At 45.0% G+C, this 17307-nt stretch overlaps 1 protein-coding gene across 5 annotated transcripts in view; it reads left to right on the forward strand.

Moving 5' to 3' along the window:
* The window catches only part of FTCDNL1 (formiminotransferase cyclodeaminase N-terminal like), an 84059-nt gene that overhangs the window by 39022 nt on the left and 27730 nt on the right, over window positions 1-17307 (forward strand). For 4 of the 5 annotated variants that reach the window (XM_068096540.2, XM_078769466.1, XM_068096553.2 and 1 more), the window contains exon 3: window positions 3443-3598. The exons of the other annotated variant lie outside the window; for it this stretch is intronic. In XM_068096540.2, coding sequence (XP_067952641.2) covers window positions 3443-3598 — 156 coding nt within the window. The remainder of the gene's footprint in view (window positions 1-3442; window positions 3599-17307) is intronic. 5 annotated transcript variants of the gene reach the window in all.

Raw genomic sequence — 17307 nt, forward strand, 5'->3', positions numbered from 1 at the left:
CCAGGACGTGTCTCGCGTGCCAGCACACAAAGGTCCACCGCACACCCAGGCCCCGTTGGCCCCGTTTACGGTGCCCGAGCGTCGGTTCGACCACGTCCACGTCGACTTGGTGGGAACTCTGCCCTCCTCGCGGGGGTTCACCCACCTCCTCACCATGGTGGACCGCACCACACGGTGGCCGGAGGCCGTGCCATTGGCGGCGACGTCTGCGGCTGATGTGGCGCAAGCCTTCATCGCCACTTGGGTTGCCCGGTTCGGTGCCCCCTCGGACATCTTGTCCGACCGCGGCCCCCAGTTCACCTCGGAGCTCTGAGGCGCGGTGGCGCAAGGGCTCGGCATCAAACTGCACCGCACCACGGCCTACCACCCCCAGGCCAACGGCTGTGCGAGTGCTTTCATCGCTAGATGAAGGCCGCGCTCCGGGCCAGCCTCTGCGACGGCAGCTGGGCCGACAGGCTCCCCTGGGTCCTGCTGGGCCTCAGGACGGCGCCCAAGGACGAACTGCGCGCGTCCTCGGCGGAGCTGGTCTTCGGACAACTGCTGCGGGTACCGGGCGAATTTATCCCCGACTCCACGGCTCCTTGGTCCACGGCGCAACAGCGCTCCACCCTGCAGGAGACCGCCCGGAGGGTCGCCCCGGTGCCGACGGCACACCACGGTTGCCCATCCTCCCACGTCGCCCCGGAGCTTCGCACGGCAGAGTACGTTTTCTTCCGGCACGACGCCCACCGGGCACCGCTATGGCCCCCGTACGACGGGCTATTCCGCATGCTGGAGACCGGGGACAAACATTTCACCGTGGACATCGGCGGTGCCCCGGATCGTATCTCCGTGGACTGCCTCAAGCCGGCCCACTTCCATCTGGACCACCCCCCGCAAGCAGCTCTGCCTCCGCGTCGAGGCCGCCCCCCGGGGGTCAGACCCCCGGCACCCCCCAGCCCTGCCATCCCGCTACCCCCCAGCCCTGCACGCATCGCCAGGGGGCGTTTCGGCCGGGTCATCCGGCTTCCCCGCAAGCTCACCCTTCAGGTGCGCGGGAATTCTGGGGGGGCGCGTGTGGCGGGCACAAGGGTCAATAATTCCGCGCACCAGTGGGTGGCGCGAGCGTCCAGGCGGGGAACTGAAATACATGCCCCGCCTTTCGGCCGATCGGCCACGCCCGGGGGCAAGGCGTGGCCTCGGGACATATATGCGGGCTCTAAGCTCGAGCCCGCCCAGTGCTGATATGCGAGCTTGTAATAAAGACTCTTGTTTGTATCCACGCGTTGTGGCCTACCTCTCTGGCAATCGAGTCGTGTGTGCAGAGCACCACAGTATAAAGTATGTTCAGACTACGTAAGTGAAAATACAGAGGAAAAAAAAAAATTGAAACCATTCTTAAACACCTCGCCAGAAATGACGATTGATGTAAATGGCAGCAATTTAATTTTTCTCCTGATAATGAAGAAGCTTGCCTTGTCGGTCAAGTTGCATTTTTCTAGTTGTCACAAATTTATTTGAGCTACGCGGATTCAGGGCTGTATTCGTTCGGAGCGACGTTAAGGCTTGTATACTTGTGATTCAATATGGAAAAAAATGTTTCTTAAATATGACAGTGTAATGCTTATTGAGGTGAGATGTTTTCTTGTAAACTTGTGGATAAACCTTGCAGACTGCAAGCAAGTACTGGGATACATCTGTCCTACATGCAGACGTAATAAATATATGCTTTACATATTTTATGAAGTTGATTGTTAAGCTTTACATTTTTGATGAAGTGAATTGTGGTTGCATTCTGTAAGCAGCTAATCAATTCATGTAAATCAACAATGATGGTAAATAAGGAATATGGGTAGGGATCCGAAGTTTGGGGGTGGGGGGTGGGGGGGGGGTAACCCCTCCAGGAGCCCCCATGATCTGAGACTTAAAAAAATCGAAGCATGCGCAATTGTCAGGCTAGTGTCTTGTATTCATGTGTCAAGTTTCAGAACAATGAGGCAGGTGATAATGGAGGAGGAGCAAAAAGAGCAAAAAGTTAACAGACGGATGACCAGATGGACAGACAAACATCCGGACATGACGACCCATTTTATAAGTTCACCTCTTCGGGAATCAAGAGGAGATGACCTAAAAAGGTCAAAAGTTATAAAATAAAACTTTTGCTTACACTGAAATGGGTCACTGGCAATGCTAAGAGGCAGAGTTTACACTCCAATGGCTTGCTAGACAACGCTAAGAGGCCCATCTCTGCGGTGCAGATTTATTTGTAGGGCCTTGCATCAGCTTTCAACTTGCCAAAACAAAGCAATATTTCTTTATGTACAGGTTTCCCAGCAATGAGGATTATCAATACAGCTTCAATCGTGATTACAGTTATGCTATTTGTGTGGAGCTGCAGCAATGATTTTCATGCATCTGTGCCATTTTGTTTGCAGCTATGCTATTTTATTTGATTGTGGCATTTTAAAGCATTTCCTATAAGGCTTGATTCATGCTAAGAATTTCATGCTTCGAGCCCTCCCCCTCCCCCAACCCAAAGGGTCACAGTATAACGTAAAGCGACGGATATGTCAGGCTGTTGCTATAGGTTGGAGAACGGATTATGAATGAATGATCGTTTTAAGGCCATTTTCCCCGCTAGAGCGGGGGTTAGCCTTGCGGGCCCCATGACCATCATGGTTCCCTGTTTGAGGCAATGTTTTTATGGCTGGATGCCCTTCCTGGCGCCAACCCATAGTCGCCTCTTACGATGCGCAGGGATACGGTGTACCTATTCTAAACCGGGGTACACACCGGGATCATTCATCGCAGCAAGCTTGTACTCAATTTGCCGACCTCGGAAGGATGACAGGCTGAGTCAACCCCCTTGGTGTTAATTTAGCGATCGACTGGGATTCGAACCCAGGATCCTAGTATCCCAAGCCGGCACCCTAACCGCTAAGGCAACACCAGGCTGGAGAACGGATTATAATAATCTTTATTCCAAACTGCAAAACTGTCTTAACTGTGCTGTAGTAAGGCAATAGACAATGCATTCGAAAAGAAAACTCAATTTAATCCATTTTAAATTCAGGCTGAAACAACAAAATGTGAAATAAGTCAAGGGGTGTGAATACTTTCTGAAGGCACTTTAGTATGTACATGTTGAAACGCATGCAAAATAGCCTAATTAATTTTTGTCATATTAGCAATTGACATTTTTCCTGAAAAGGTGGAATTTCTCTTCTCTTACCTTTCAATCTGTCATATATAATTGGCATTCATTTAATTATACATTTATTTACTCATTCTATGTTATTTGAGTGATCAACACAATGCTTCGAGGTAGGACAATGCCGAGTTAAAATTTGCTTTTCTATTTTTAATAATCATAATAATTATGCTGTGCACAAAGCAATGTAATGACAATGATGATCACGAGAAGGAGTTATCGTGGCATTCATAGTATTGCATTTGTCTGCAGGAGATCCAGTGGTGTCTGCATGCACCGAGGCCTTGAATCTTATTGACCTACACCAGCACACTGGGGTGCACCCGTGTCTTGGTGCTGTTGACCTCGTTCCTGTGTATCCCCTGGCAAAAGACGTGGGACTTGATGAGTGTGGGGATGTGGCAGAAAGTACGGTGGGATCTACAAACCCATGTTGATTTGATGACTTACAAGCTTCAGAACATACAATGTTATCTTGGCAAACAAATATTTACACTGCCAATTATCAAATATAATGGGGCAATTATCACAATAATGGCCACTAAGGAAGAGATTCCTAAATTATTATGTAGTAAAACCTCATGTTGCAAAAAATAATTTTCAGGAGCAAGGCAGGTGGAAACGTAACCTATGTCCACCTACTGCTTTAAGGGACACACCATGTTGTGTCCAATACCTATATATTTCCATGGAATAAAGGATTATCTGATTAATCCGATAATACTTGTATATTTCCATGGAATAAAGGAAAGCCCTGGTTAAAAATAGTAAATGAGCTACATCACCAGGCCTTTATAATTGCAAGAACTGAAACGAGTGGATGCCACCCCCTTGTAGCCTCCTCCTCCAAATATATATATATATATATATAATACAAGATCGAGGCTCGTGAAAGAGCTAACATTAATCAAAAAAAACCAAACAAACGGACACATGAAACATAATAAAGGGAGCGGTAGACAAGATGGGGAGAGAAGGGGAAGCACACAAGCACAACATTTGAGAGCAGGGACATCGGGAGATCTGTGGGAGGGAGAGGGCTTGGGGGGAGGAAGCGTGGGAGGGGGGGGGGGGAGAATGAAAAATGAAGGGGGTGAGGGTGGGAAGGGAAAAACTGGTTCGTGATGGCATGGAAAAAAAGGAGAAGAAGAAAAAAAAACTGGCTCGGGTATTTGATGTCAGTGGGTCCTTTTTAACACCTGCTTCTCACATGAAGACATGAATCGACAGATGTAATATTCTTGCGTATCGTCCAACTGAGTGTAGATGAGCAAACACGGGGCTGCCAAGACTGGGTTGTATGGCCAAGTAATTAATTGGTATATAAAACTCTGCACATGATCACACATTCAGGAAGTTGCACCCAAATTTATTTAACAACTTTTTAGGCAAAAGATGAAATGGCACAATGCACAAATAAGTTTACGACAAAATAACACGATCATTGAAGAACCTCAAATGAAATCCAAGGCCACAAAATACTGACAGAATGGCCAAAGAAAATTGCTTGTAAATTACCCCTCAGGCTGCAGTGTGAGGCTCTAAGACAAACATAGATAGGCAAAGGCAAAAAGGGATGAAATATATCACCGGTAAGTCTTTGAATCAATTTGGGTGAAGCGAACCGCTTCATGCTTTGGGAATCCAGCACAACACCAGCGCAGAGACGATGCGTCTGCTCAGAAGATCGTTACCTCGCACTCCATCCTTTTCCCCCCACACTTCCTCCCGAATCTGAAGGTTTGGACTGTCGCATTCAGGGATTGTCAGCCCACACATGACTCGTCATACGTAACTTTGGATTCCAACACCAGCCACTCTGCTCTGGTGCTGGCTTTGAATAGACTCCAACATTGACACCATGGAAACAACTCCAGTATGACAAGAGCCTCCTATAACAATGACCTCAACAACAAAAGACCACCACTACCACCTCCAAGACTACTAAAGTCAACAATCAAGACTACTCTACCCTCTTCAACAATGACCTCAGCAATGCCAAACCCTCATCTCCAACTGATCTCTCTCTCAGTGCTAAGAAAAATTTATGCTACAAATCTGCAGCTGCATCTGTCTGTTCAACCAATGACAAGACAATCTGCCACAATACCATTTTGGTCAGGCTGTGACACCCATTCCCCCGCCCCTCCCCCACAATGTGACAGCACAGCCAATGCTCCCGCTCACGTTAGTAGTGGGGCGGCTTAGCCCAAATATTCAAAAGAATTGTGCATTTTGTGATACAAGCACCAAATTTGGCACAAATGTACATTAATATGTTGCGAACATTTTCAGATATTGGGCCACTTGAAATTCCGTAATTTTTTTTTTCAAATTTTTTCAAATTTCGTAATTTCAAATTTTTCGGGTGACACCGTCACAATTTCGGTCTTCGAGGCCGGCCGATAGGCAAAGTGTGACCGGAAGGGACGAGGTTCTCCTGACCACGTGGCCCTCGATCTGGGAAGCGAGAGGCGTTCCATTAGTGGACGCGCCCCTCACGCCCGACTTTTGGGCGGCCCCGGCAGGCCGTTTGTTTTGACGTTCCGTGACAGGCCCCGCACCCCCACCTCCGGGCCGACCGGAAGCTTGTGCTGAGTACATCATACCTGAACAACTCAGTGAGGCAGAACACAGCAGTGCACACCAGGGTGACCCCTTCAGTGCATAAACCAATTAACCTGTCCACTGCAGGGCATATAGAAATGAAGTTATTTTCTGCATATAATAATAATATAAGTTCAGTTCTATATAACAATTTCTGTTATCACCACTACCACTACAACTACCACTACTACAAGCTTTGTCTGGAATTTTGTGGACTAACAGACAAACAGACATACAGACAAGCTGGGATCAAAACATTACCTCCTTCCACCATTGAGTGTAGAGGTAAACATCATGGAAATTATATCATGCCCTAGATTTAATTCATGCTTACCCGTGTATTTGCTTCACTGGTTCACAAGGTCTTTTGCATACATGTAATTCAGACTCTCGTCTTCATTGCTGACCACACAATGTTCGCAACATATTAATGTACATTTGTGCCAAATTTGGTGCTTGTATCACAAAATGCACAATTCTTTTGAATATTTGGGCTAAGCCGCCCCACTATATCGGCCGGCCTCGAAGACCGAAATTGTGACGGTGTCACCCGAAAAATTTGAAATTACGAAATTTGAAAAAATTTGAAAAAAAAAATTACGGAATTTCAAGTGGCCCAATATCTGAAAATGTTCGCAACATATTAATGTACATTTGTGCCAAATTTGGTGCTTGTATCACAAAATGCACAACAGGTTTGCTATGCTGCTACACTATAGTCACAGATACTTCGGATGAGTCTCAACGTGAATGTCGATCTTGATTGGTGGAACTAGATACCGACCAAATAAAATTCCATGTAACAATCTCTGGGGAGCCCAGTAAAAGTGAAATTCGATTTGAAATTCGCCCCACTTGAAAATATGATTGCCGGTGAAAACAGAATGTGAGTCATCACAAGTGATCGCAGGCGAAAAATGAAAATGCATATAACTTTGGATAAATTATTTTATGGTGAAAGATCATCAGAATACATACGAGATTGTCAACAATAATCAAAAACATCAAAAACTAGAACGGCACTCAGTAGAGGGCATACCTCCACCAGGCTGAACGGTTTGCGTTTTGTATCCCACTGATGGGCCGGATCTGGATCTGCACTTGAACCAAAATCGAATCGGCTTTTTCTTGTCACCTAACCATCCCATCCACCAAGTGTAGTCATAACTGGTCCACAACTTTTTGAAATATCACGCTATTTATAGTTTTTGGCCTTATCATTCAATGGTGAAAAATCACTTTTAAAATCCTACACAGGATCCGGATCTTCACCATAATCTAACCAATTCATCCTTCTAACATGCCCAACCTCTCCACCAAATTTCGTCCAAATCTGTCCATAACTTTTTGAGATATCCTGTTCACAAACAAACAGAGAGGAGTGAAAACATAACCTCCGTTCACCTTTGGAGGTGGATGTAACAAAACACCTGGTATTTTTTATGTCAATTTACATAATGCCACGTCTGGATACTTACTTTATAGGTGAACATAAATGGACATCATAATCAAGATTAATTCTGTTTAAAGTGACATGTCTCATGGATCCGCTTTACCCATTTTTCCATTTTCGTTCGGGTGGAAGATTTTAGGTGTGGAGGCTTGAGGAAAATTGCATTTTTTTTACCAGCCAGGAAACGGAAAAGGCACTTTTTTGAAACGGAAAATCACTGTCTCTTTATTTGTTTGTCTTTTTTTTGTTAGTCATATTTGTTAGTCCACAAAAGCTGTACAAATTCAAGATACATAGATCCCATCCCTCACACATTATCATTTCATATACCGTCTGTGGCTGCTGGTTGCGTCATTGCTGGGAGCACAGCTGTGCAGCTGATGCAGTGACCCTGTTACAAGTAAGCTGGTATGCATTTTGCCGACCTCGGAAGGATGGCAGGCTGAGTCAACCCACATGGTGTTATTTAATAACACTAGTACACCCGCAGACTCCGGGAGGGGCAGGAAGGGTCATTCCTTTTTGGGGTATATAGAATACAGTCGATCTATGGTCGGGTCTCAAGAACATTGGGTGTGTGTTCATTTACCAAGTTTCTTGTGGAGAGATCGCTAAGTGGTTTAAGCATTCGAACAAGCACGCCATTCAAAACCGTTAAGGAACGGCTGGCTTGGCAAGTGCAAGCTCGCTGCTTCGTAAATGAGCACACCCCGGTCTTCCTCCCTTTCAGTTTTGTATCAAACAACAGGATCGAGTTTCAAAAGTTCGCTACGAAAAATGCCACGGTAGCGGCAGAAAGGGCCATGTTATAACCCAACATTTGTGGGTTATCGAGTACAGTAGATCTTCGCTCAGTTCTGTAAGTAAACCTCACTTCACGGATGTTGGTATTTCTTCATTTAGTGTTATAAAGAGCATTAGTGACTGTTTAAAAAGCTAATCATACGTGTTTGTGGTTTATAATATTTTTACTTCCTGTAGAAGCCGTTGCTCCCACGGAAACGCCATTATAACTATAAGCTATTTATACACATTATCACTGCAGGAAAAACGCCTTGCGAAAGTGAGACATTATTATTATTCGTATTGTTTTGTAATAACATTAATAATATGATATTATCATTAATTTTGTTTTTAAAAGCGTCTTTGGAAAAACGCTACGATAAAGCTAACTTAATACGGCTATACACCTCAACACGCAACCCATTAACGGCAATGGCGGGGAAAACCAGCTGGGGGGGGGGGGGGGGGGAAACACCCTTGGGGAGGGGGGAAAATGAATGCGCTACAACCTTCATTATGTAACCCTTGGTCATCCTGTCATGTTTGGTTGAGATTGGATAAGTAACGACGGAATGTATTGGCGTCAAAAATTGATCAGACAGATGGACAAACACAAACGGCGTATTTTAGTATGATGACAGGGGCTTAAACTCAAAGCCCTGAGATCTTAAGACAGCCACCATAACCATTAAGCCAACATCAGGCTCGCCCAGACATAACAATATATTATTAGTTCACTTAAGTAATCTTGTGTAAACACAATTAATTTCATCAAATGTAACCTGGTGTGTCCCTTCAATGTAGTCAGACAACTGCAATTTGCCACCATTTCATGCTCACCACTCATTACCTCCACCACCAAAGGCGGATGGAGGTTATGTTTTCACTCATGTCTCTTTTTCTGTCTGTTTGTTTGTGAACAAAATATCTCAAAAAGTTGTGGACGGATTCGGACGAAATTTGGCAGAGATGTAGCGTATGTGACAAGGATGAAATGATTAGATTTTGGTGAATTTTTGGTAATTCGGATCCGGCTACTAGAATTTTTAAAGTGATTCTTCACCATTGGGAGAAAGGGCCAAAAACGATATATAGCAGGATATCTCAAAAAGTTGCGGACGGATTTGGACGAAACTTGGTGGACAGGTTGGGTGTCTGACAAGGACGATTCGATTCGATTTTGGTGAAGATCTGAATATGGATTCGGATATGAGAATAACCGTATTTAATTTTTTTAGTGATTCTTCACCATTAGGAGATAGGGCCAAAAACGATACATAGCAGGATATTTCAAATAAGTTATGGATGGATTTGGACGAAACTTGTTGGACAGGTTGTGTGTGTGACAAGGAAGAATCGATTCAATTTTGGTGAAGATCTGGATCCGGATCCGGCTAGTAGAATTTTTAAAAGTGATTCTTTACCTTTTTTTTTTGTTTTTTTTGTATACAAGATCGAGGCTTGTGAAAGAGCGAACATTAATCACACAAAAAGTCAAACAGACACATAAAACACAAAAAATAAGGGGAGCGGCAGACAGGATGGGGAGAAAGGGGGAAGGACACAAACACAACATTTGAGAGCAGGGACATCGGGAGAAATGTGGGAGGGGGAGGGCTTGGGGGGAGGTGGGAGAGGTATAAAACATATGAACACTGCAAGGACTTCCAGGAAAGAAGTTGGAATTTCCAAAAAAAAAAAGTGTATCTGGGGTGAATTTGCGGGGGTAGAAAAGATCAAGGTTTTGGATGGGGGACGATAAGAGATGGTGGTGAACCGCTGTTTTAAAGACCTGGAGGGAGGAGTGGGATTGAAGGGAGTGGGGGAGTTTGTTCCAGACGCGGGAAAAAAGAGGAATGAAAGAGTGAAGGTGAGCAGAGAGCCTAGATTTTGGCAGTTTAACCATAAGAGGGTTGCAGGCAGATATTGTGTGACCTGAAGGAATATTGGGGGGACAGAGCACAGAGAGAGCTGGGGGAGCAAGGCCGGAGAGGAGTCGGTAGAAGACAGAAAGACCACCAACCTGCCTGCGGTAAGTGAGTGAAAGGCCTTCGGAGTTACCTTCATCGGAGGAGATTCCAATGATTCTGAAAGCTTTGGTTTCAACAGCGTGAAGCCGAGCTAGGTGTGAGGCAGGAACACCAGCCCAGAGGGGGGAACAGTATTCCATTGAGCTGCAGATGAAAGCCTTGTGTGTGGTGAGGAGCTGAGGTGTGCCAAGGAAGGACTTCGCACGACGAGGATGCCCAGTCGGCGACTGGCTTTGGAGGCCAGTTTGGAATTGTGGTTTTCCCAAGAAAGATCATGCAGATAGTGAAACCCAAAAGCTTGAGCGACAGAACTTCTTTGAGAGGATTGTTGATAAAGTAGATGGGAGGGTTTTCCAGTCGGTCCTTTCGGAGAGACATTGTAAGAGTGTGAGATTTGTCAGGATTGAAAGACATGTTCCACTTGTTTGACCAGTCTGTGATTTTGTCCAGGTCTGCAGAAAGTGAGGAGGCTGCAGACTGCCGATCTGAGGGAGCAGGAATGGAGCGGCAGATAGTGGAGTCATCAGCAAAGAGATAGAGAGGATTTTCCAGAGAGTCGGAGAGATCATTGATGAAGACCAGAAATAGCACAGGGCCCAGAACACTACCTTGGGGAACTCCAGCCAGAACAGGCAGGGGAGATGAGAGAAATCCATTCAGGGCCACACGTTGCCTACGACCAGAGAGGAAGTCTGCAAGCCATGAGTGGAGATTTCCATGGATACCATAGGAGGAGAGTTTGGTGAGCAGAGCTGGGTGCCAGACCATATCGAAGGCACGTGATACGTCAAGTGAGACAGCTCTGATTTCCTGTTTGGCATTGAGGACCTCCATCCATTGTTGAGACAGCAGAAGCAACATGTCCAGAGTAGAATGACCTGGTCTGAATCCAAATTGATGATCAGAGATCAAGCCATTGGAGAAGAGGAAGGATTTGATATCCGAAGCAATGATGGATTCCATGACTTTGCTGATAATTGGAAGCAGGCTGATTGCTGATTGGTCTGTAGTTGCAAGGATCTGTTTTTGCACCTTTTTGTGTAAAGCGGTAATGTTTGCTGATTTCCAAGATGCTGGCAGATGACCTTGAGCAAAAGAGAGGGTGAAAAGAACAGAGAAAGGGTGAGATAGAGCGGCAGAGCAGGATTTTAGGACCCGTGGGCTGATGCCGTCTGGTCCAGTTGCAGAATCAGAGTCGAGGTTTGCCAAAAACTTCTCCACCTTGTCAGGAGAGAAGGACACTGAGTCCAGGAGCAGTTGGGTTTGACTGGGAAAGGTGGGAACAGAGAGAGATGGGTTTGGGACACAAGATTTTGAGGCAAACACAGAGTTGAGGCATTCTGCTTTGTCACGTGCAGTGTCAACTGTGTAGCCATTTGAGGTAAGGGAGGGGATGGAGGGGGAACAAACACCAGAAACGGATTTGACCAGACGCCACCAGGATTTGGAGGAAGGAGACAGGTTTGATAGTTAAATCTTGAGTGTGGAGAGATAGTGCTTCCTGGCACGCCTGAGGGTAGACACACACTTGTTCCGAGCTTGGTGGAAGGAACTGAGATTGCCTTCAGTTGGATTTGCCTTCCAAGAGGCAAAGGCAAGTTGTTTCAGGGCAACTGCCTCACCACAAGATTCATTGTACCATGGATGGGAGGAAGGGTAAGACAACTGAAGACGAGATGGGATCAATCTGTCCATGAGAGAGAGCAGTTTGCTTTGGAAGAATTCCCAGGAAGAATTGATGTCAGAGGCAGTAGAGATGGGAGACCAGTCCAGGTGATTGATGGCTGCTTCCAGCCCGTGCCAGTCGGCCTGAGTGAAATGCCAGACTCGTCGGCGCTGAGGAGGCTCTCTGAGAATGGCTAGAGAGATGTCCACTTTAACAAGCACATGATCAGAAGAACCGATTGGAGCAGAAGAAGAGCAGCAGACATTTGCAGGGAAGTTAGTCATAACCAAGTCCAGAAGAGAAGATACTCCATTGACTGAGATCCGGGTCGGGAAATTGACAGATTGTGTCAGTCCCAATGAGTCGCAGAAGTCCTTTGCTGAGGTGCCATGACTGGTGAGAGATGAACCCACACCCAGCCAGCTGGCATGATGACAGTTGAAGTCACCACATATGAGGAAGAGAGAGTTTGGATGAGTTGATAGAAGTTGGTCCATGTTGTCCGACAGCGAAATGTAAATGGAGTCATCATTGTTTTGAGGACGGTACAGAACACATATGAACAAAAGGTGGGAGCGGAGAGGAAGCCGTAGCCAGAGGTAATCATTGAGGGATTTGGCCAACCAGGCAGAGGTTTGCTCTCTACTGAGTGCCGTTCTAGTTGTTGCTGTCTTTGTATCCACATGCAGTGCAATGATATTTTATTCCCCTCCATAATTTGGATTATTCCTCTTATCATTTTTTGGAATGAAACATTAACACCTCATTTGTGGGTAGCTACCTAACTGGTGTGTGCAATGTTGTGTACCATCCTTGGTGTGCACATTTAACTTAATATGGAACTGTCCAATCAATCTATTCTCAGAAGACATTACCATATTAGCCAGAACATTGTAAAAACTATAAAATGGGTATTGCAATGTCTTACCATTTCTTTTTCACATTCAGGTGATTGAACTGAATGTTGATCAGCATTTTGTTAGCACCATCATCTTGTCCTTTTTCTTTTTTTCTTAATTCCTTGTTCACCTGTTTTTGTCTGCTCCATTTTAATTGGTGTTGACATCAGAAACCATTGTTCAACTCACCCAAGAGTATCGATTTATGTATTTAATTTAACAAGAATGACCACACCATGGGCACCCAGCTTCCGGCAAAATCCGCTAAAGGGCCGATTGGGAAACGCGCATTTAAAGCACTCTTAAAAGATGAACAGTGTGATTTGGAAACGCACATCTAATGTGCGATTAAAAGATTAACTCGACACATCACATCCATGTCACCCTCCACCATGGTTATATCACCCTCCACCCTACACCATGGAATGAGCTGATTCATCACAAGGTCGTGGATTGCTCAACTCCAATATGGAGCTGCTGAAAAATTGCGTAATGCTATTTTTTTAGTGAGCCACGTACCATGCGTCTTCATCATAATTTTTCATCGACATTGATTCGATTTTTGTGGATCCCTCATCGTGGAGCAACACTCGACCCAAACAAAGCCAATGGAAATCTGACGCAACAAACCCGGAAAAGCATAATCAGCAGAGGCCTACAGGCCTGATGTCTTACAGGCCCACCAGAAAACCAAGATGGCGGCTATAATATTTCGTCTGGGTCTGGGCATGTCCGTAGTGGGTGGAGTCAAGCGACAAATACGAGTGTAGTTCGACAGCTGTCCAATCAATGTGTGCACATTTCAAAAATCGACCCCCAACAACAACCACAACAACAACCACACAGCACTTGTCGACCTGCGAGTGACATAAAAAATACTTTCTGCACTGTTTTTATTAAGTATGAAATACATTATTAGCACGTCCCGTGCACAGCAGGAGATGGAGTATTGTAATCACTTCTGTGTGTGTGTGTGTGTGTGTGTGTGTGTGTGTGTGTGTGTGTGTGTGTCTGTGTGTCTGTGTGTGTGTGTGTGTGTGTCTGTGTGTGTGTCTGTGTGTGTGTGTCTGTGTGTGTGTCTGTGTGTGTGTCTGTGTGTGTGTCTGTGTGTCTGTCTGGGCCATAACTTTTTTTTACCATTTGAGCTATTATCAAATTTTCACCAAAGCTTTATTATGATAATACAAAGAAGGCAAATTAATAATTTGGTCAAAAGGTCAAAGGTCAAGGTTGCATAAAATTGTCAATTTTCCTCCAATTGTCCTGAAATTTTAAGAATTTGCAGATCACAGAATTGGTTCACCAATCAAAAGCTAGAAGCTGATTAATTTTTTTTATCGAAAGCTCAAAGGTCAAGGCTGCATAAAATCATCAATTTTCATTTTGTATTAAAAAAAAAAGTTTTCGTTATTTTGAGGATACAGAAGAAGAAGAAGAAGAAGACTGAATACAAACGGACGTGGATGGACTTTGCATTGTTACATGTTTTCTAGTTTGATTCTTGAATCGATTAATGAAAGAGCTTCGACTAATTTGTACACATCAATTGATTAGTTCAGAGTCTGGTGGTGACTATACATTACCAGAAGTTGTGGGTTCAAAATATTGGTGCGCAGAGTTTGCATTCTAAGCTTCAGGAAACTGACTTTATCTCAAGAGAATTACCATTTCACAACTCAAGTGTCAGTAAAAATCCAGCTGGCTCATTAATGACCTTCAGATATTTAGTCTGTCTGTCCTGCTTGGATTGATCGACTTGTGATGCTAGTCTTTGCATTTTGTTTGACTCTTAGTGCCTGTTTGTGCAGTTATGAGAGCCACTGAAATGTTAAAACAGCAGTCTTTAAAAAAAAAATCCTCATCCTTTATACGTGTTGCCATTTTGTTGGTCGTCTACATGTTGCCTACATAGCAGTGATGGATTGAGTAAGGCCTCAGTCACACTGGATCGTACGATTTCTGGATCGTGCGATTGATGGCAATCTGGCCGAGGTACGACCAATCGTCAATGCTTGCTACGCTCTCCATTTGCGATTGCAAACAGCGATTGGTCTTAGGGGTCATCGTACGATTGGTGGTACGCGTGGTTGTGCGATCACCAACGATTGGAGAAGATCGATCGCAAGATCAATCGTAGGTAATCGTGCGAATAGTGGTGGCGATCAGCGACCAATCGTACGGTCAATCGTGGCGACTTGCCACCGCTCGGACAATCAATCGTGGCGACCTGCGAACGCTCGCAGGGTCGATCGTGAGGTTGAACGACAGGTGGCACCACCAATCGTCAGGTGGCAGGACCAGTAGCACGACCAATCGTGCGACTACTTGACCCGCGATCATGCACGACTGGTGGTGCGTCCATGCGCGACTGGTGGTACGACCGTGTAAGACCTGTCTGCGACCTCTTACGATTTGGAATCGCAGGTCAGAAGTTTTGAACATGACCATCGACCTTTGCCGCGACTGATTTTGCTCTGGCGATCACCCACGACCTCTGCGACCAGTCGCGTGCTCTTTCTACAATTTGCCCGCGATTCACAAAATTTTCGGTCGCAGCTAGGTCGTAACCTGGTCGCAGGCCCGGTGTGACTGGGGCTTAAGGGTTGAGAGTAAATATTGAAAAAATTGGGTGAAAAATATTTTCAGAAATTAAAGAAAATATTTGGTTTTCCAACTTTGAGGTGACACACAGTCAGCATGAATCAATGGCTCTGCCATCCTGCCAGGTAAACAATATCAGTATGGTACGTTGTTCAATCTTACCCAAGTTTGTGCACAGCTGTTTACAGGCGTGAAGCCTCCCGCTTGTACCTTGCTTAATTTGTCACCATAACGACATATTAATATTATGCGAGGCCTTCACCAATGCCCTAACACACATGGGAATGGCAGATGGAAATAGACTTTTCAAACCCGAGGGAGCAGAATGCGTGTGTTTGACACATGCCTGACAGAGTATTTATTGATTTACAAATCTTCCATCTGTCATTTGGCACTGCCTTTCTCCCATGGCTGATCTGTGTGTGATGCACATTACTTCTTTTTTTTTAGCAAGCAGATAGTTTGAGATGTTTTTTAAGGCCTGTGTTGTGAAATTACAACTTATATGTGATAGTTTGTTTACATCCCTGTATGTCTTTGTTTGTCTGTCTGTCTGTGAACAGGATATCTCATAAAAGTTGTGGACGGAATAGGACGAAACTTGGTGGACAGGTTGGGTATGTGACAAGGACAAATCGATTCGAATGAAGATGATGAAGATCCGAATCTGGATAAGAGATTAAAAAAGATGTGATTCTTCACTATTGAGAGATAGGACCAAAAACGACATATAGCATGATATTTCAAAAAGTTGTGAACGACTTATGACAAAAATATGTGGATGAGTTGGGTAGATGACAAGAACAAGCTATTTTATTTTGATTCAGGTCCGGACCCAGATCCGGCCTATCAGTGGGATACAAAACGTACACTGTTCATCCTGGCTGTGGTATGCATTCTACCGAGTGTCGTTATAGTTGCTATTTTCTCTGTAGTGATCTAAGATTTGTGGTGTTGGTTATACCTGTTAATCACATAAGAGGTTCCTTAGGAGGCATCAGGGAACTCTTTCATGGATTACAAGGACATTGGGGAACTATGGATCATAGTACTGTACTTTGGATCCCAGGTGTGTAATGATCTGACATCCCAGTATCATGAATCGTGTCCTCAGAGAGGAATACCAAACAAGACAACCCAACATAAAAGTAAAAGGAAGATATTGAGAAAATTTTGGGCGATGGAAAAACAAACCTTTTCTGCCTTGCCAAGTAAAGATCCTCACATTGATATATGTGTGAATCCTGGCCTTGGGTGATAGATTTGCACATATTGTGTGAATATAGAGTTAAAATTTGGAGGCAATTTATTTGCTACCTCACTGTTAGTGTTTTCAATGTCGTTTTAGGGTTGGTCGTCCGTCCGTCTGTGCATGCATCCATTATCGTTTTTTTATTACCATGATAATTTGAGAACCACTGAAAGGATTTCAACCAAAATTGGCACAACTATAGAATGTAATACAAAGATGAACTAATTCGATTTTTTGGTTCAAAAGGTCAAAGGTCATATTGTGGGGGTTACCCCATTGGGACATAATCCACAGGCACGGGACCAATGGGGCTATTGATTGTATGGGCGTGGCGTGCGCTCGGTTGTTGGAGCCATGCCCCCTTAAGAGTGAGTTGTGTTATAAAAGATGCATGAGTTCCGGTCGCGAGTTAGTTCTGTTGGAATAAAGGAGCTTTGAACAAGCTGAGAAGTGTCTCGCCCTCTCGTCATCCGCAACTCCTACATTGGTGACCCCGTCTTGCTCTCGAACGTTTTCGGAGCTTCAAACGAACATGGCGACAAGCGCAGTTTCAATTAAACTGCCGGAGTTTTTGGAACGACAAGTTGCCGTTTGGTTCGCACAAGCTGAGGCCCAATTCGCCATTCGGAGCATTTCTGCGGACGACACAAAGTATTATTATGTCGTGTCTGCGCTCAGCGGCTCCACTGCGACCAGAGTGGTGAGCCTTCTCCAGGATCCTCCGAAGGGCCGCAAGTACGAGACGCTAAAGGCGCTGCTGCTCATAACCTTCGAGCTCACTGAGGCCGAGCGCACCCGCGAACTACTTTCTCTACCCGGGCTGGGC

This window comes from Myxine glutinosa, chromosome 1, assembly GCF_964187855.1.
Source record: "Myxine glutinosa chromosome 1, kmMyxGlut1.1, whole genome shotgun sequence".
In the NCBI taxonomy this organism is placed as follows: Eukaryota; Metazoa; Chordata; class Myxini; order Myxiniformes; family Myxinidae; genus Myxine; species Myxine glutinosa.